Source organism: Diprion similis, chromosome 13 (assembly GCF_021155765.1).
Source record: "Diprion similis isolate iyDipSimi1 chromosome 13, iyDipSimi1.1, whole genome shotgun sequence".
Classification (NCBI taxonomy): domain Eukaryota; kingdom Metazoa; phylum Arthropoda; class Insecta; order Hymenoptera; family Diprionidae; genus Diprion; species Diprion similis.
Genome location: NC_060117.1, coordinates 5,237,914 through 5,258,491, shown reverse-complemented (window position 1 = coordinate 5,258,491; position 20,578 = coordinate 5,237,914). Strand labels below are relative to the sequence as shown.

General features: G+C 32.4%; 1 protein-coding gene across 2 annotated transcripts in view; it reads left to right on the top strand.

Annotated features, from left to right (window-relative positions):
- The first annotated feature begins 4,617 nt into the window (after positions 1-4,617).
- Positions 4,618-20,578, top strand: part of LOC124414087 (growth hormone secretagogue receptor type 1-like) — an 80,451-nt gene continuing 64,490 nt past the window's right edge. Inside the window, exons 1-3 of one of the 2 annotated variants that reach the window (XM_046894994.1) lie at positions 4,618-4,810; positions 7,227-7,342; positions 12,781-12,943. In XM_046894994.1, coding sequence (XP_046750950.1) covers positions 4,717-4,810; positions 7,227-7,342; positions 12,781-12,943 — 373 coding nt within the window. In that variant the 5' untranslated portion in view covers positions 4,618-4,716. The remainder of the gene's footprint in view (positions 4,811-7,226; positions 7,343-12,780; positions 12,944-20,578) is intronic. The other variant, XM_046894995.1, reaches the window with a different exon arrangement.

Sequence of the window (20,578 nt, the reverse complement as noted above, 5' to 3'; positions counted from 1 at the left end):
ATAAATCTTGTTGCGTTTGAAGAAGAAAAAAAAAAAACAAGCTGATAAAATAGCAAATTTTTTCGTGACACCGATTCAAAATTGCTCGTCCATTGACAAATCGGTCTTTAATTTATTGACAGCGATCATTCGAGAGGATTGAATTACGGTTTATTAACGGTCCTGATTCGATGAATGACAGCTATCAATTGCCAAAGCTTAATGTGTTGGATAGAAAATTTGCAACTGATTGACACAGATTTTCGATTGCTACATTAGGTGTATGACGATCAATAGCTCGGAGGCTGGTGTTAACGCGCTTTATCGGTGTTATACAAATTGGCTTCAATGTACGGGGGTTAAACGATGTTAATGTACGGCCAAGTATGAAAAATCTATCGCCAAGGAAACGACCAAGGGTCCCATGTATTAATTACGTAAGGACGATTCCAGCCATTTTTGAACCAAAAAACAAGAGAAAAAACTTCCCGAAATTTCAAAATTTTGAAAAAGTTATAGTTATTTCATAAAAAAAAATTCACTACGTTTTTTTTTTTTTTTTTTAAGTGGGGTGATAAAAAATTTGATTTTTTTTTTTTTTTTTTTGAGACACCTTTTTGATAGGGAAGAAAAGGATAAGAAAAAAAAAAAAAAAACTCTCAGCCGAATCAAAAGAGGTCGATTTGGCGTGGAATGCTCCAAATATGTATGTATGATTGATTTTCTCCAGAATTTGAAAATCCACAAGATTTTTTTTTGGATTTCCCTTCCCACTTCTCACGTAAGATTCTACCAATAGTTTTCATTTATGGTTAAATGTTGTTAAAAGCTGACAATGAGAATCAGTTGTAGTAATACTTATAATTTGACGTGAATTAAAGATTCTTTTTTTCCCATCAAAGACAATTATTTATTCTTTGGAATATCAGTATTATAAATAATGACCATTAAAGTATCAAGATAATTATATATAAAATTTCAAACAATCTTAAGGCGAAGAAATAAATCGGTTACTTTGAGTAAAATAATAAACTACTAGGTTTTGAATAATCAAGTTGAACAATCAAAGCCCGTTTAGTTCTGATCATTAATCATCATTCGTACTGAATGGCTTTGGCACCCATTTATGAGAAAACAAAAGATCGAAATCGGGTTTGAGTGAAAATTTACGAAAAATTAAAAAATTAATAATTTCCGACGATTTTGAATTTATATTTTCCACACTCTACAATTTTTGCACTTCTCGACTCTCTTCTTTTTCTTCTATTTTTACAGATTTCGAAAACTCTGTGGCGTTTATTTTGCCCTCCCCCCCCCTTTCGACTCTATTTTCTGCTCTATAAAAAATCTCTCCTACTTTGAATAAAAATAAACATATTCAGATAGTTAAAAATTCGTTTTTTTTTTTATCATCATTTTAATTTCCTTTATTTTTCTGCATCGTACATACATAATTAAGTTAATAAACCCGATTACCATTTTTAACCGCAGGATTAATCGCGAGCCAACAATTTCACGGTCATTGTTTTAATTTTTACTATAGATGATTGGCATTTGAGAGTTAAAATCGACTTTAAAAAGTTCCCAAATTAGTCTCTGATATCACGTATAAGCTATATACTTGCAAAATTCATATCACAGGGCGAAGCGATGTATCGGTTTTTTTTTTTTTTGGTCCTTTTGAGGTTAGCTTATTAAAAACCGCGTTAAACTGCGTTTATTCTTATCTTTCCGGGCCAATTTGAATTTTTTTCAAATTTTTTTTTATCAAACCGTTTATTTTTTATAAATATTTGAAGTCGATTGCGAATGCCGATTTTCGAAAATCTGAATGAATTCTCAAAAATCCAGTGAATGACGACCCCCCCCCCCCCCCCCCCCCCCCCTCCCCCATTAGGGGAAATTTCGGCCGAATTTTTTTTCTGAATTTTGAAATTTTTAAACATCTTTCAAAAAATTTTTTTTTTGTTTCAGAGAATTTATTGTTCGTTAATTAATAATTATGAGTTCAGTTTGGAGGGGATTCAGTGATCTTGATAAATTTATATATGCGTTGTTCAGAAATCGAAGTTAATGTCAATGTGATCACGTGAACACATGATTTTGAGATTGTAACTTTGCAACGGGATGTTTATTAAATCCGTATTTGTTTATTGCTATTCGCTATTCAAGTATCTGTCTATCTCTCGACTATCTCACCTTTGCCTTACTGTCATTCCCACATGCATGTTATAAACATTATATTAAATAAATTGATGTAAATGGCTTTGCATTCTATTTCGTGCTTCAGTTCATAATCTCTGCTTATAATGGGGCGTGTTCCGCGCCAAATTGGAAGTTTTGAAAAATTTTCATTTTTGATTTCCTCAATTTTTTTTTAAACGTATTTTTAGTAACCTTCAAAAGAGCTTTTCTAGGAAATTTTTGGATTATTCGTTGGATTACTTGTTGAAAGATTTCAAATTTGAAAAAAAAAAAATCCAATGATACACTCACTTTCAAAAACACTGTTTAAAATTTCAAACTCAAAAATCTCAATCAAAAATACTTTGAATACTATTTTTTTTTTATTTGTATTTTTTTTTTTTTTTTTCTGTAAGGGCTAACTCAAACCAAAGACTTAGAACAAAACCAGCTTCAATTTGAACCATGGTTTAGAAAGTTATGAACAAAAAACCAAGAAAAGAGGGAACTTTTCGAAAATTTGATATTTTATTTTAACAAGTAATCAAAAAAAAAATAAAAAATCTCAAAATTTACCAGAAAGGCTCTTTTGAGGGGTACTAAGAAATATCATAAAAATCGAAGAAATTAAAAATGAAAATTTTTCAAACCGTTCGACTTGGCGTGGAAAGCCCCGTATATTTTTTGCAGATGAATTAAAACTCGCGACGAAATGTCATAGATATATAACTGAATACAATATTGTTAACTAAGAATATCTCGTATCCTGTACAAAAAAAATTAAAAAATTTTGCTTCGCAAGGTAGTAAAATTTTTTTCTGCCTTTTTTTCTTTGCGTTTTGCCCGTTTTTTCAAGTTTTATACGAACACTTGCAGAGAGAGAGAGAAAGAAAGAGAGAAGTAGTTTGACGTTAATTACCTAATTTGTTAAATCAATTATCGATCATGTACGCATGTATTCACAGGTGATTAAAAATTGAACGATCGAAGAATATTTTGTCCCCTAGAAAATTGATTAACTTGAATTTTTTCAGCATAAACTTAGCTTAAGAAATTGTAATTTTTATTTTCATTCACTTAGCGCCCTAAATACCTTATTGTTATTACACATCTGGCGCAAGGCGATCTTGCAATCACGTAAATTGTGTGGGCATAATAGAAACATTAGCAAACACGAGTTGATTGTAATTGTAAATAACCTCGTGGTCTCTCGATTGGAAAAATTGAAACTCGAAACTCAGCGATTATCGTCTCATAGATTCAAGTAACTTGAAAAAAAAAAAAAATTCCGGGATATTTTTTAAAGGATCTACCGTACTGACGAGAAAAAAAAGGGTTTTCTCAAAAATATTTTTAATGATTTTTAACTGTTAATATTGATACAAGCTTTGTTAGGCTTGATAAATATGCACTCTCGAATTACATGAAAATTTTTTTTTTTTCATCAACGGAATCGAGAAAAAAAAAATTAAAACAGAAATTTGGGCTCTCGTGTAAATCCACGTGAATTTTTTTTTTTATCAATTTATTATTCTACACGTAACATTTTTTTCGCCATATTTGACGATGAATTAGAAAAAGAAAAAAACTGTTATTTTTTTTTTTTTTTTTGAAAACTATATCCTCCTCCTTCAATAAACTTGAAAAACTTTATTATTTAAGAATAAATTTTTCTCTTCTATCGTTATTCACACGTTTTATAAATATTTCAGCGTTATAATTGTTATAAAAAAAATATTGTAAAAAAAAAATTTGAACAATTTTCGCAGATGCGGAGGTGAATCGTTCGCGAAAATATCGCCGGAAGATGATTCCTCTTCACTTGACGTTGGCTGATATGACATATATAATAACAGGGTGCAAGAATGCTGAAAACACTGCACTCTTCATCGCTTCGAGACAACGGAAACCATAAATTGGCTAAAAGGCAACTGCTAATCTTCGGTTAAACCGATCAAGTGATCGATGCATCGATTTATCGTCAGTATTCGCAATACTTTTTGCTCTTCTGTGGCATAAACATTCGCACGATAATTCCAAGAAGAGAGAAGAGAAAAAAAAAAAAAAATCGCGAACGTTTACAAAGTTTTTGGTGGACAAGAGTGGGAGAACTATTTTTTTTTTGAAAAATCGATTCGTTAATTTGTGTGAAAAAAAAAAAAAAAAATGTTTTGAAACAAATGGAAAAAAATTGAAATAAAAAAGTTTTTGAAACGGTAATTTTGATGAAAATAAATGTGTGAAAAAAAAAAAAAAAATATAACCTGATACTATGTGCTTGGTGTGGTGATCGACAGTGATTGAATAATGAAAATATTATATAATCCGACGAATGATGATTATCATGAAAAAGGCTGATAAGATTAATTTTCGAAGATAATTATTTCGTTTTTATATATCCGATTATAAATATATATTTAATACATTTGTTACGTGCTACGTTGTTTTGTTTTGTGGTTTTTTTTTTTTTTGTTGTTGTTTTTTTTTCATTTTTTTTTTTTTTTTTTCTCATTTTTTCGAATCCTCGACTCGCGCAGAGTGAAAATAGTGAAAATGTTTACGAACATGTCTTCGGATACTCTTGGCTTGAATTCTTCCCACTATCCAAGTGCAGTCACCGAATCTACACTCTTGGAGGGATCCTCAGGTGAGTTTTTTTTTCCAAATTTTGAATTTAATTAAAACTCAAAAAACCGAGGATCAATCGTAAAAATTATGTAAAAATTGTTCGAATTGAGATTAGTTGTATTATTCGATTTCAAGCGTTTATCAATCGGGTGAACAATATTAATATTACACTGTGAAAAAAAGTTATGTATATACACATATGGGGTATTCCAAGTGAAATCGAGAAGTCGTTTGCCTCGTGTCAACAGATTCTTGCATAACTTTTTTTTTCGCATTGATTTCACTTCAAGAGAAGCCTAATTTTTTTTTTCAAGAATTTACTCGCTACTCCTTCAGGCGGCGCGACGATCGTTTTTTTTTTTTTTTTTTTTTTGTCAAAAAGGGTCAACTAAAAAAGCGGCATTTTTAAAATTCAGCAATTTTTTTTCAGAGGTTCTTGGTAAAAAATAATTGTCGTGTCTATCGTAATTAGAAAATGGAAAAAAAATGTGAAAATCAAATTCTAACAGTTCTTAACAGAAGCAAAATAAAATATGTTACGGAAAATTTTGATATTTTGTATACTTTTCAGAAACAAATCAAAAAAATCTTTTTATCTATTCATCTTTTTTATTGAGACTAATGACTGATTAGATTTTGACTTTGATCGGTCAAGTGCTTTTTAAATTACTTAAATATAAAAAAATTCCAAACAGTCGAATAAATAAAAATGCTGTTTTGAGAATAAATGAACGGATTTGAATAAAAATTCCTACCGTGACAGTTTTTTCGATCACTAATCACGAATCTGAAGTCAGATTGTGAAATCTAAAATGGCGAATCGAATATGGTGGGAAAAAAAAAAAAAAATCTAAAATTATTCAGTTTTTTGGGTCACCAACAACGAATCCAAGGTCTCAAAATTCCAAAATTTATGATGATGGTAGATCCATTACAGTGCTTAAAAAAAAAAAAAAAAAGGCGTCATATTTTCACGTAATATGACATCCAAGGGCTTTATCGAATCCTCAATCACGAATCCGAATTTGTAATTCAAAATTCAAAATCGATATTCATATCTTTTTGTTCCGTGAATTTTGATGAAACTACAATGAGAAAACGGAAAGGCTACAGCCGCTTATTTCTGTGTTTTGTTATTTGTTAATAATAATTACCATTTTCACGAAATTTATTTGCATTATTCTTATTTCCATCAGACTGAGGAATATTTTGAGGCTTTTTTTTTTTTTTTTTTTTTTTTTTTTGCAACGTTGTATCAAATTTTCCGAACTGTTGGATCGGCTTTCAGAGTCTGTACCTACTATTGAATTGATGAAACGCGATGCGAAAGCTATATAGAGCGAAAAAAATCGCACCGCATCTTTTTCCCCCTATTTCGTTCGCTTCACGAGACGATAACAGGGTAACGATTCGATTTTAGTGGATCGACTATACATTCATACCGAAGAAAGGTCTCTATGTATATATATATATACACATTCATTTACCTACTATATTCAGGCCATGGTATATCACTATGGCAAATTGTTTTTCGGGCTGTCTGTTTTTCACTTCGCGCATTAGTTTCGTTCTGAAAATAGGTAATAGTAAAGGATACAAGATGGGAAAAAAAAAAAAAATAGGAAAAAAAACAACGACAAGAAATTGTTCCACTTTTTATTATGTAAACTCATTACTCAATTTCCATGTGTATGCGGAAAAATAAATTTTCGCCTATCATTTTAATAATCAACGTCACGCAAAAATGACGATAAATTTTTTTTAAATATATTCATGGAATTTGCTGTCGTTTTGACGTAATGAGAGGAAAAAAAAAAAAAAAAAAAAAAAAAAGTAATTGAATTAAAAATCATGAAAATTTTAGACTATATATGACAGTTAAATTTTGACTAACATTAATTTTCGTATAATTATCCGGCTTGTTTCGTCCGAATTTTGGAATTTTTCGAAAGAAACTGACGGTAATATTTATTTAAAAATCGAAACGTGAGATTTTTGTATTTATCCTCAATCTGATCGATCGTCGAAAAAATTTGCTGTAAACTGTTTAAGATATTTTTATCGAAAAGCTGCGCATGATTTTTTTTTTTTTTTTTTCTTTTTACTAATTCCTAATTTTCAATGGAAATTTTTTTTTTTCTATTTTTTTTTTCAAAACAACAATTGCATCTCCCGTACTTTAAAGACTTTGAAATGCAATTAAAATACGATCGTTAACTACAGTTTAAAAAAAATCTTTCACTCGCTATTTCAATCGTCGATAAAACCGTCACAAAGAAAATATTTAAAAAAAAAAAAAAAAAAAAAAAAAAAAACAACAACGACAACAACAACAACAACAACAACAACAACAACAACAACAACAACAACACGATTTTGCCTGTCCAAAGATCTAGAGGAGCCGAAAAAATCTTCATAAACTTATCGTGTTTCAGATAATGAATATGGAAACGCGACGGTGATGCCTTACATGTTGCCGGCTTACATAAGGACGACATCCATGATAGTCTGCATCCTTGTCATGGTGCTGGGTGTCGTCGGTAATCTCATGGTGAGTTTTCATGGGTTATAACTATACATGTATTTATATGTTGTAAGGAGAGTGAACAACGAGTGCGACGGAGAAAGAATTATTTTTATTTTTTTTTGTTTTTTGGTTGCTTTTTTTTTTTTTTTTTGGCTTCTAAAAAAAAATTACTCACTCGTTTAAGATAGTCGAACGAACGAATTAGTTGGTTAGTTCGATACAAGTTCAATATTCGTGTGAAAATTTTTTTTCGAAAAGGTCTTGTGAGAAAAAAAAACAAAAAAAAAAAACAAAAAAACTGGATGGCAAAAATGTTTTTTTATTCCTTTTTTTTTATCTCGCTTGGAAAAATTCCTGAAATTTTGGGATCCGGTTGCAAAAATTTTGAGTTTGCTTCGGCTCGGCGGATTCATTGTATATCTCGAAAAAGAGAGAGAAAAAAATTAATAATAATTTCCACGTCTCTAATCATCATTAAGGAGAATTTCAGAGTCAAGCAGGCCATCGTCTTTTCATCAACTCTCAATTTGCACTCTTTCTGGCCCGAGTTTGAAAAGTCGAGCTAATGAACCCGGAAAAAAGTATATCCATGGATTGTTATATAAAGATATAATTAATATTGCAAATTCTCTCATTGTCAGAGTTTATAAACAACAATTGTTATGCTGATTGTGAAGGAAACGTGTTTAACGTGTTATCATATCATCATTTCTATGATCGTCACGCGTGCTTACGAAAATATTTTTATATTTAGATTATATTCCAAACAATTTTACACTTATCTAATAATACAAAAAGATAACAAATGAAACCTATTAAACAAAATCGTTCGTTATAAATCGGAAAATAATATTACGATCTGCGGCACGATTGATTCAAAGTTTTCGTTTTTTTTTTTTTCTCTTCATGTTAATGTGTGTTTGAATTTATAAAAACTAGGCTAGCTTAATAAAAAACGAAAAAGCAACACAATTGCTCGAATACTTTGATCTGTTCAATCGATTACTAATAATCTTTGATTTTCTGTACCATTTTTCTTATTTTTTTTTTGATTTCTCGTCTGGAGGGGGGGGGGGGGGGAGGATAATTTTTAAATTTTTTCCTTTTTTTTTTCAAATCCAGTTCAACGCGCATATTTCGATAAAAATATCATCATCTTAGCGATATTTCGATTGAAAATTTCTTTCGTGTGGCAATTGAATTATTATTATTATTATTATTATCATCATTTTTTTTTTTCGTTCATCGATGCAACATCGTGTGAGAAAATTTTATTATAAAATGGAGAAAAAAAAAAAATTTGTACTCATTGTAAATTATCATTGTTCAGTTTTTGATTTTGTTGCAATTTGTTGTTGGTAAAATTTTTCTCCTGACAATCAAGCCCAAACCTTTCTTCATACTTCCCTAATTACTGCCAAAGTCGAATTGCCGGGTGATAAACTTCCTAAACTGAAGCTAGCCAAAGCTTGGAATAAGCTGAAACTCCAGCCACGCCTCGTTATAATGTGCCATAAATTATACATAACAATATGCCGCGCAACGAACAATGCTCCAAGAATTTCTCAGGCTCGACGGAAACGTTCGTGTAATAAACTCGACGTCGACAACTTATTTCACCGCAAGTGTGAAATTCCTTGACGGCGACTCGATTTTCCATCCCCCCCCCCCCCCCCCCCCCCCCCCCACTCTCCCACCTGCAAATTCAATTCTCAAAAGTATTTCAGGCTTGCGGTTTGAACGAAAACGTTGAAAAAGAAAACACAAAAAAAACAAACGAAAAGGAACAAAAAAAATTTTATTTTCTTATATACATACAAGGGTTGAAAGGCTGTGAATGAATTTGATTAGATTTGATTGTAAGAATTTCGACGAGAATCGGGAAAGAAAATTTACAATTGTCAAAAATTTTAAAGAAAAATTTATGTTGCGAAGTAAAAACGGTATCGAAAATTATTTAATCGAAGAAACAGATTTTTACGAAAAAATTTAAAAACAGTGAAAAAATTTACTCACGTTGAATTTAATTCATTAATTATATTTCCGAATCGGTGACCATTTTTTTGATTTGGATTGTTGGTTTTCGATTAAAATGGTATTTTTTCAGTTTATAAAAAATGTAAAATTCTATGAATTGTTTGTTTTATTGCTTTTTTTTTTTCTTACTTTTCCTCTTTTGGTTTCACGTCCCTAATCATCTCAGCGTTTTTTCACTCGTCACACACTTTGGCAAACATATAACGACACTTTTCTGTTTATCACTGTCCAAAGAGATTATTATCGCACTATTACTGCGTTGGATAAATATTTTCGTACAACCCTACAGGAATTCCTATCACAGTTTGACCGAGTTGAAAATTTATAGCCAACTTAATGAATACTCGGAATCGTATAAATTGTTTACTCCGTATCGGTCGATGTATGTACAGTAGATTTTTCGTGGAATGTACTTTTTACCTGCACGAATTACCGGTCCTGATAATTTTTTAACGATTTTTCTTTTCTTTTTTTCTTTTTCAGTCATTTTTCAGAATCTCAGTTAATTTGTTTAAACGAAGTTTTTGAAAAGTTTCGAATTTCTTAGAAATATTTGGTAGAAATTTTGGAAGAACTAAAAATTTTTTTTTCACACAGAATCTTAAGAAGATCGTTGAACAAATTTAATTTTCAACAATCTTACGAAACTTTGTTTGCTAATTTTGAAAATATTTTTTTCAATCGTATTTAGATGTCCGAATAATTTAACGAACTCTTAGAATGTTTGAGAAAAATATTTAACAAATTTAAAATAGATCTATAAAATATACAATCGAAATTATTTGAGAAAAAAAGAAATTTGTTTATTCTTAGTCTGTTGTGAATAATAATTTTATACTTCAAATCCAATCGGAGAAAAAATTCTTTTATGTCATTATTATTATTATCCGACATAAATTTGTTAATATTTTCAAGCACTAGTTTTTTTTTTTTTTTTTTTTTTTTTTTTTCATACCCGAATTTTCTACAATTTTTCAAAACCATCTTATTGATCGATACGATTTAAAAATCAAAAAAATTTCTGAAAAATCACGTGTCGGATATAAAAATTTTCAAGCTCAGAACTGAAGTGGAGAGATTTTTCCGAAATACTTTTTTTGAGCTACTTTCGAAGAGAAATTCCAAAAAAATTAGTTGCAGGAGTCGTTTTAACTATGGATAGTTGCTGACACATTTTCATACTTCACACGAGATTGTTGAGAACTTGTTCAAATTTTGCGCAAGATTTTTTTTTTACGTAAAATCGTAAAACAGTTCCGAAAAATCTAAAAAAAAAATTTCAAAAATCCGCTATGACGTATGAAAATCGTCAACCGTCGTCGTGGCGCAAAAAAAACCGAATAATTTTTTTTTTTTTTTGTGAGTCTCGTGTAACAAAATGTTAGTTTTTGATGTTTTAAGAGCCCACTCCAAAGGACAGCTCAAAAAAAAAATTCTAAGAGGTCGCTCCAAATTTTTTGAACCGTCAAAAATTGTCAAAAAATTAAATTAAAAAAATTGTATTTTCAGTATTTTGTTTGATTTTTAATTCATGTCGTGGTGTATTGTTATCGATTCTTTCTTACTAAATTAAAGAAAAAAAAATTTATGAAATTTTTATACGAATATTAGAAGGTCGCTCGAAAAGATCTAAAGAAATGCACCGAAAAATTGAAAAAAAATTATGAGCGACCTTTCAAAATTCAAATTTTGAACTGAAACTTTCGAAAACTTGTTTTTTTTTTTTGTCTATAAAATTGTACCGTAACGAGAAAAAAAATTTTAAAAATTTAAAAATCGATTTTTTACAATTTCTGACGTTTTAAAAAATGTGGAGCGACCTTTGAAAAAATTTTTTTTTCGAACTGTCTTTTGGAGTGTGCTCTTAAAACATCAAAAACTAACATTTTGTCACGCGAGACTCAAAAAAAAAAAAAAAAATAGTCGGTTTTTTTGCGCCACCCTAATATACGTATATACAATATATGAACTAAATGTTGAGGCAATTTTTCTAAAAACGGTGAGAATCCGCAGATCCAGCAAAATTCTTTCGATGACTTTCACCCGGCGGAGCGGGGGCTCGACGACGAGTCAGTAAAGTATCTCTTTTTTTCTTCTTGGCTTCTTTGCGCTTCGCTCCGTTCCGCGCGTGCGCACCTACCGTTTAGAACCTCGGTAATATATTTCGTCCACAAATCAGAGCCCCGTGACAGTGCAGCTCGCCGGATTACACGACCTCACCTAGAATATCTCCGGTTAAAGGCGACACCCGGCTTTACAGGAATAATTCAAAAGCTGTAGGTAGGCACGCTTCGAAAAGGCTCGACCGAACAATAATAATAATAATAATAATAATAATAACAATAATAATGACAATAATAATGGCAATAAGCCATAAGCCTCCCGTGCCTTGAATTTCATTACTCGATGTATCCTTATTTTTTTTTTTTTTTTTTTCGTATGGTTTTTATTTTATTTTTTTCTACTCCGTGTCCCTTCGGTGTTTGAATAGTTTCTACAAAAAAGAAAAAAAGAAAAAAAATGAACGAATAAAATTAGAGAAAAAAAAAAAAAGAAATTGCGTCGTATTTTGTCATTTTCTAATCTCACAAAATTCTTATTTAATAGCTGAAAACTGAAATTCAATCGCTTGTAATATTCGCAATTGGGGCTATTTATACATATATAATAATATCAGGGTGAATTTTTTAAGTTGATTTTTTTTTTTTTTACTTTTCTAGTCCCAATCAAAAATTTTGTTGGATACGTCGAAAAAATAATTTCCTAAAAGTTACAGCCCTTGATATTGATATTAAGTAGGTACTTTCCATGGGTGTGAAAAGATTTTCCATATAAAATACACGTGAATGAAAATTATTGTTTTTTTTTTTCTTTTTTTTTCTTATTTTTCACGATTCTGTGACTCAGCGGCACTTTATTCTGTCACATTGTTCTTAATCGCAATTTACGCAGGATTAAACAATCTTTTAAAATGTGTCTAGAACAACGTAAGTGCAACTTACAAAGACTGGTGAGATGTGATTTTACGGTTGACTAAAGTTAATTTTTACTGCCAAAATTAACATTTTTTTTCGCTCTTATCTCCGAAAAGAGATCGATCTTACTGTAGTAATGCGAAAAATAATTCTGCCGCAAATTGAATTTTCTACAAACAAGAGGTCCTCTAGACCTAGATGCTCAGATTGATGATTCTTGAGATATCAAACTCGTCAATTAACTTGTCGTATAAAATTTTATGGTTTATTGAATTGAACTTTTTAAATTATTGATAATTATTGATTGATCGATATAAACCGTGAAATTTTATACAAGTGAAAAGAGAAGAAAAAAAAAATTAAGCTTTTTTTCATGATGTCACAGTAATAGAAAAAAAAGCCTCTCCCAAAACCGGAAGTGAAACTCTACGTTCACGTTTGTCTTTTCAGGTTCCGCTGGTCGTCTTCCGAGGCAAGGATATGAGAAACAGCACGAACATATTCCTCGTCAACCTGAGTGTCGCTGATCTCTGCGTGCTTCTCGTCTGCGCTCCGACAGTCCTCGTGGAAGTCAACTCCAGGCCGGAAATTTGGGCGCTGGGCGAACACATGTGTGAGTCTTGGGTTATTTACTTGTCTGCTTTCATTCGTTAGTCCTCGATTAGAATTTTCAATTTCCAAATGCGCTAAAAACCTGACCGAATAATATCTACGCCTAACCTAACCTGACCAAATAATACCTACACCGAAACCTAACCTAACCTAACCTAACCAAATAATATCTACACCTAACCCAACCTGACCAAATAATACCTACACCTAACCTAACCTAACAAAATAATATCTACACCTAACCCAACCTGACCAAATAATACCTACACCTAACCTAACCTAACAAAATAATATCTACACCTAACCTAACTTAACAAAAGAATACCTACACCTAATCTAACCTAACCTAACAAAATAATACCTACACCTAACCTAACCTAACCTAACCTAACAAAATAATACCTACACCGAAAACTAACCTAACCTAACCTAACAAAATAATATCTACACCTAACCTAAGCTAACCTAACTTAACCAAATAATACCTACACCTAACCTAACCTGAGCGAATGATATCTAAACCTAACCTAACCTAACCAGTTTTTTGAAAATCTTGAAAATTTGAACCGCGATACCAAAAACTGATGTGATTTTTTCGACGAATCGCCGATTAAATTGTTAGTCATAATTTCTCTGTCGCTGATTTTATTTTTGTTAATTTTTTCTTATTTATTTATTCACTTTGAGATTTTTATTTTATTTATTTTAAATATCGTTTCTGTGGTTCAAAGAGGGAACTCAATTTGATACTTGTTGAATGTTTGAATTACAAATTTTTTAACCAGCGAAAATAGCAGTACAATAATACACCGCGAATTAATTTCACGATCGGAGTCAGTTGCCAGTAGTTTTTTCAATTTTTTTTTTATCACATGGTTGAAATTATTTCTGTCGAAGGCCGGAAGAGACAGGGATTCAAGTTATTGCCGCGGAAATATCGTGTATTGCAAAATTCGCGCTTTTCCAATTTCGCACACGTCGAATGCACGTGCTGATTCAATTATTAATTTATCGGCAATGCACTGCGCAAAAAAAAAAAAAAAAAAAAAAAAAAAAAAACAATGTATCAGAACTGTGAAAAAATTGCAAAATTTGATGAAAAATTTGTGTTTTCTAAGTAAAAGAATTTTAACAGTCGTAATTTTCGTTCTTCATTTAATTTATATTTGGATTATAAATTGATTGTTTGTTATTTTCTTGTGTTTTTTTTATGTTTCTTCTATTATCGACTTTTTCATTATTACGATAGTTTTTAAAAATCGTTACGTCTTCAGCGACTCGTAGCGAATTTTTCAGAGAATTTGAAAACAGATGAGGTTAGGAAAATTTTGAAAAAAATATTAACACAATATGAATCGTTTGATATTCGAGTTAAATTTTTTTTTGAAAATATCCACAAATTTTTCACGTGATTTAGATATCACGGTAAACGAGAGGAATGAAGAAAAAAAACGTCGAATATTTGACAATATTTATAGGAAACGATGAACTGCAAATATTCAGTCCAACGATTTTGATCGATGCGTGGGAGTAAAATGAAATCGAGACGAATGGAAAAATCGTAACGTCTGTCAACGATGAAAAAAAAAAAAAAAATTAAAAAAACAAACGAAAATACAAATAAAATAAAATAAACTCAAACAATCTTAAGCCACTTTATGATTGAGCGTAAAAATTTCCTCATTTTTCATTAAATTTCGTTTCTTTATACATCAAACAAAAATTTGATGGTTAAGAATAATAAATAAAATAAACAATCATTTATTTATTATCGGTTTTATCGACAATCGTAATCGCCGATTTATGTGTAGAATATTTGTAAGATTTTTGGAATATCAGAAATTTATCTACTTGTTTAAACATCGCGGAATAAATATTCATTGCGAATTTAAGCAACTTATTTCAATGTTAAAAAATCTTGATGATCGTGTTTAAATTTCTTGCCAAAAACTGTCAACGATCGTCTTTATAAAAATTGTAAAATATCAACGCTTTTGAATGGTATGGCGAGCACGTTTCTCTATTTGCAATGTGCCGAGATCACGTCTCAGAACAGTTGCAGCAATGTTACTGCAGCTGTGACAGCGATGCAAATTAGCTTCACATGATGCAACATTGCGGATGCATTGATGCAACTATGCGCGTAGCATGGATACCTATAAACTATTCTACCTGCACCGTTTCTCGGCCCAATTGAATCGAGATTGCAGAATTAAGAATGTCCCGAACGTACAGTCCGATCAAATAGCTGTAAATACAGAAATTAACGAATTAAAATATGCTCAAATACATCGAAAACATGAGCATTAGATTGAAAAAATGTTTCCAACAAAAGTTGTTGAATATGAAGGAGGAGGTCACATGAGCATCCCAATTTTTGGGACCGGAGATTTTTTTGGGCCCAATAAGGCCCAATTTTTATTTTTCAAACGAAACCTTCCATTTTTTTTTTTTTTTTTTTTGCCAATTTTTAATTTCATATGGGAAAATGGTGAGTAAGTTTTACTTGTAGTCATTTTTTCGTTTTCGTTTTCGAACAGGCCCAAAATCTTACTCGAAGTTCTTGAATGTTGAACGATTCTGTTCATCGTAGAATTCGTTGAAATTTTTAAATCCATCGCAAAGATTGACGTATCGCCATTCTTTTCATGAGAAAATTCCGAATAACATTTTGGGCCTGGTGGAAGACTCGAAAGAAAAAATGACCCGGAAAAAATCTTCCTTACTTTTCAATGTAAAATAAGAGAATGCAATAAAAAATGCGAGGTCACGTTTGAAAAACAAAAGTTGGTCCTCAATGGGCCCAGCAGAGTTTTTTCTTCACTTTCATTCTTCATAAATACAAAAAGCAAAAAATCGGAAAAAAATGAAAATTAGAAAGTGAAAAATCAGATCAGAACGATCTTCCAAATTTTCCCCAGTATCTCACTTCCAACTTGAAGAAAATTTTCAGGGATACCAAGTTGAAAAATCGTGATTACTTTTTTTTTTTTTTTTTTTTTTTTTTTTTTGAACACCCAATGCACGTAAACACACATTAAAGTCGGATCGAATCTTCTGGGCATTACTTACATACGTATTAAAGGTACAAATGTTGGAAGATGGCAAGACGTTAACTCTGCTCTATTGGATATTTTCACCGGGTGAAGGAGTTTAGTGGCTGGATTTTACGAGCTGCGTTCCACGTTAGATTTGCTTCTTATCAGAGTCGGATCGCAACTTTGTCCCCTCATATACTTAGGCGACGTTTCGCTGCAGTATCGGGGCATATCTTTGACATTAGAACAGTCGTTTTGGATGAAAGTAACGGGGGGGGGGGGGGGGGGGGGGGGGGGGGGGGGGAGGCGAGGAAAAGCAGACGCCGCGGAAGTTTTATGTCGAATCCATTCCATCTCTGTAGTTTTTTTTTTTTTCTTTTTTTTTTTCTTTCATCAACCCCTTCTTCATATCCAGAATGAAATTTGCTAGTTTTTTTTTTCTTTTTTCATCATCAACCCCTTCTTCATATCCAGAATGAAATTTGCTGGTTTTTTTTTTTTTTCTTCACTTTCTTTCTATGAGAATTTTGTACCCATATTCTGGATCCGTTTTATCCGTTGACGTTTTTTATTTTTGTTTGTTTTCGTTTTGTTTTTTTCTCATACATTCGAAACCAATTCAGGACAAAGGATTGTCGATCCTTGTTTGAGGGTGCACGTACGTATAATCACCCCAAGTGCACTCCAAGTATAATTAAATCTTATGGTTTCACATCGTGGTTAAGATACAGAGAAAACACGTTCCTCTGACTATATCCTGATGAAAATTGTAAAAGCCCATTAGAGTAACGTCGAGGTTGACTTGAAACCGGAAACTGTATAGCTATAAGTCTGTTACGGAAGTGCAGGATGATGGCCACTCGCGGTGATAAAGAGTCGGCGAAGGAAATGACTCCAAAGTGCAGTTTATGGTTGGATACCAAGAGAAAACTGCAATTCAACGAAAGAACCAATTAGCCGTATATTCCAAAGCTCTGCTGCTGTTTACTGAAAGCTCTGCTTTATCACGATGCGATCGCAGCATGCGATCATAGTTTGATCCACCATTTTGAAATCCGTTGAGGTTAGGTGCACTTTGGAGTTACTGTATTGGAATCACCAGGTCAACTTACTCGATGCTCATATCCATGAACCGAATCACAAACCGTGCTTTTGAATTCGTTGTTCACTGGCTGAAACCTCGATCAAAAACTTACTAGTTTTACTCTATTCTTGATCTCGGAAATGGTGGAATTGAATCCAGTGATTTTCTCCACAATTGGACCATGAAAAGAGGAAGAACACGGTCACGAGCTCTACTCGATCAAAACACAAAACCTTTTCGAACCTTGGAACCCAAGGAATTCCGATCTACCTACCCTTGACGACAGGTTTAAAACGGTCGTAAAGGACCCTCGGCGACTAGTTACCAATTGATTTGTTATTAGGGTTAGGTCCGAGCTGAGAGCAGCTGAGAGGTCTTACTAGATTTAGAAGCAGTTGGTCTAAACGATGATCGTTGGAAAGTTTACGACTCTTGAATAGCTAGCTCTTCTAGGTTGGTAGTGTAAAATTCATTCCGGTGATAGCTGAGCTCCGGATATGTTGGAAAAGGCGGGGTGTGATGGAGGCAGTTTTAACAGCGGATATAACACGTCATCCTACTTACTAAATCGCTTGGAAAAAGCTATGGAAGGTAGAAACGTCCATGTTTGTATGTTTGTATGTATGTACGAATGTAGTTAACACTAGACGTGCGCATCATGCAGAGTGTTAAATTCACTCTTCAGGACAACGAGCAATTCGGAGATTGCAACAAGTTCATCGCAGCATATCCTCGAGGAAAATTAAACCTACGTTATCTACTTCTAGGTATAAACGCGGTGGAAATGTGAAATAAAATGAAAGTGCAACGTGCCATGAGGATTATCGGTCTTCCGGTTCGACTGGCGTTTCGGTATAATAATCGTCGGTGATTCGCTATCTCAAGTAAAGATGAAAATTAAGTTAGTAACTTAGTTACTGTAACGACGCATGTTTAACTATATAGTCTATTCTATACTACGAAAATCGTTTGTAACTATTTTTCACGTTTTTCGTTTTCGAATATAGAATTGAGTTTCCGATCGATGTTACGCATCCCTGATACAATGCATGACAAAAAGAAGCAAATTTTTCTTGTCGTTCATGTGAGAACTTAGAAATTCGTTTAGTTGGCGAGAAAAACTCAAATTCAAAAAGAAAAAAAAAAAAAAAAAATAATAATGATAAGGGATGTAAAATTCTATCGCAGCCTTTACGTGGCACACTCTGGGGTCGTAACTTGCAGTGACCAGCTTTTGTTTCATTGAAATCAAATAATTTTTCACGTTTTTCTCCGCCATATTGCATCCCCTATATTGCATTTCTAATTTTCAATTCATATTCGTATTCAGCGACCCCGAAAACCTTAGAACCATATTCAGGTTTCATTAAAATCAAATGGTTTTTTACATTTCAGTCCGTCATATTTGATCCACTATTCTGAATTTCCAAATTTCTTCTACTTCAGATTCGAATTCACCGACTTCAAAAAGTTTCATTAAAATCAAGACATTTTTCACATTTTTTTTTTTTTTTCCACTTCGAATTCTGTTTCGGTAACTCAAAAAAACCTCCGGGTATCCAAGTTTTATCGAAATCTATCAAAATTTAGAGGAATTATTTAATTCGCGCATATACGTGTCATTACCAATTAACTGACTAGAGGGGGGGGGGGAGGGGGGGAGGGATCTAAAATCATACCTATTTTTAGGAGTTGTTGTTGTTTTTTTTTTTTTTTTTTTTAATTTTATTCAAGAAAATGAAATCACTTCTAGCAATTTCAGTTTAAGGGTTTTATTTTTTAAAACTTCGAGAACGTTTTAGAATTTTTTTAATATAAATTATTAACAATCCGGTGGCGTTTTAAATTTATACCCAATAATTAGCTAATAATGTTGACTTTTTAGTTTGATTGGTTTCGCTACGTTAACGTAACTCACTTTAGCCTGATAAGTCTTCTGACTCATTTCAAAAGCTTCTCTTCACTCGTATAATTATTTCAATGCGGAGGAAATGATTAATTGTACTTTTAAAACGTGTCGTCACAGCTTTTGAAGGGAACCGACGCGACGCGACGTTATATGTCATATCGTACCATTTGTTGAAAGAAAGTTTGCCCAACGAAACGGTGATTTGATGTGAAATATTGAGAACGTGTCTGGCACATCGTGTTTTACGTTATTCATTAAAACCACCCTGTGGAAAAGTTCGTTCGTTTCACTATTCATGTAACACGCGATGTAACACCTGGTTGCCTTCTTTTATGAAGAAAGCGACGATCCAGACTTGCAAGCTGTTTCATGATTTTATCACTTTTGAGTTTCATTCTCTGATGATTGACAGTCATATTGTGTCACAGATGAGACAATGTTAACGGAAGTTCAAGCAAGCGTGGAGGAACCTGAATTGAGATTCGTTTCAGATTTGAGTGGAAGAATACAGTCCGTTTTATTATTATTCTCTCGCAGTGTGTGATATTCTTGTTTTGCTCGTGATAGCGAATAGCGGAAAAATATGAGAGCTGAGGGACCATTTTCAGTATATTTCAAACTCAGGTTTTAAAATTTAAATTGCGTTGATGCAGACTCGTCGTTGGCAGTACTAACAACGAATGAAAGGAAAGGAAATCAGGAACTGACAATGAGCTTCCCGTTTATACGTATTTTCATGTTTCAGAGGTTGGCTCAAAGCTTTGATGCTGAAATGTCGATAAAGTGCGATCTTGATACGAGTATTTTCGTCGAGAAGATATTCGTTTTAAGTAAATATCGCGAATCCAAGTACCAAATCTGTTTTTTCTTTTCTCTTTTCAATGCTTTTTGGTTTAAGAAAAGGTCCTTCAACTTGTTTAGGTCTAAACTTCACGCTACAATCAATACTCGACGTGGCATTCAAAGTTGTGTTTCCAAACTTTGCGTTGATTATTATTGGAGTAGCAGTAAAAACTGACTGTAAATTAAAACTGTTCGTTGGCCTTTAGATTCGCGATTGATTGACCATAAGCAATCAAGTATGGTACATTCGTCTCAAACTGCAGAGTCGAAATGGATCAAATCTTCCGCTTGCAAGACTGTAATTCAATTTACGGTCGGTACGGATATTGGCTGGAGTTGCAGATGTCGCAAAAGTCATATTGCAGTGAGATAGAACTTTTGCTTCGAGATTTTCAAAGTTCTTATTAAGCTTAAAATTTCACAATCCCGATATTAAACCGACTAACAAACAAGTTTCTGCAGACAGACGGTGTGTGGGAAGTTAATCAAATGAAGAGTGTAACGAAGCAACTGACAAGTAATTAATATTTTGGATAAAATTATCGTTTAAAACTCTGTTTCGATCGCCAGAAAAGTATGTCAAACAATTAGAACTGTGAAAAACTTGAGAGGTGAATTTTTACAAACTTCCGGTTGAAACCATTCTATCTCTCCAACGTATCGCGTCGAGGCGCCGGCTAAACTAGACTTTTACGAGGCAATCAGTTCTCGAAATTTTCACTAGTCAATTGCTTCTATAGTTAGAAACGACTCTGCGCCTCC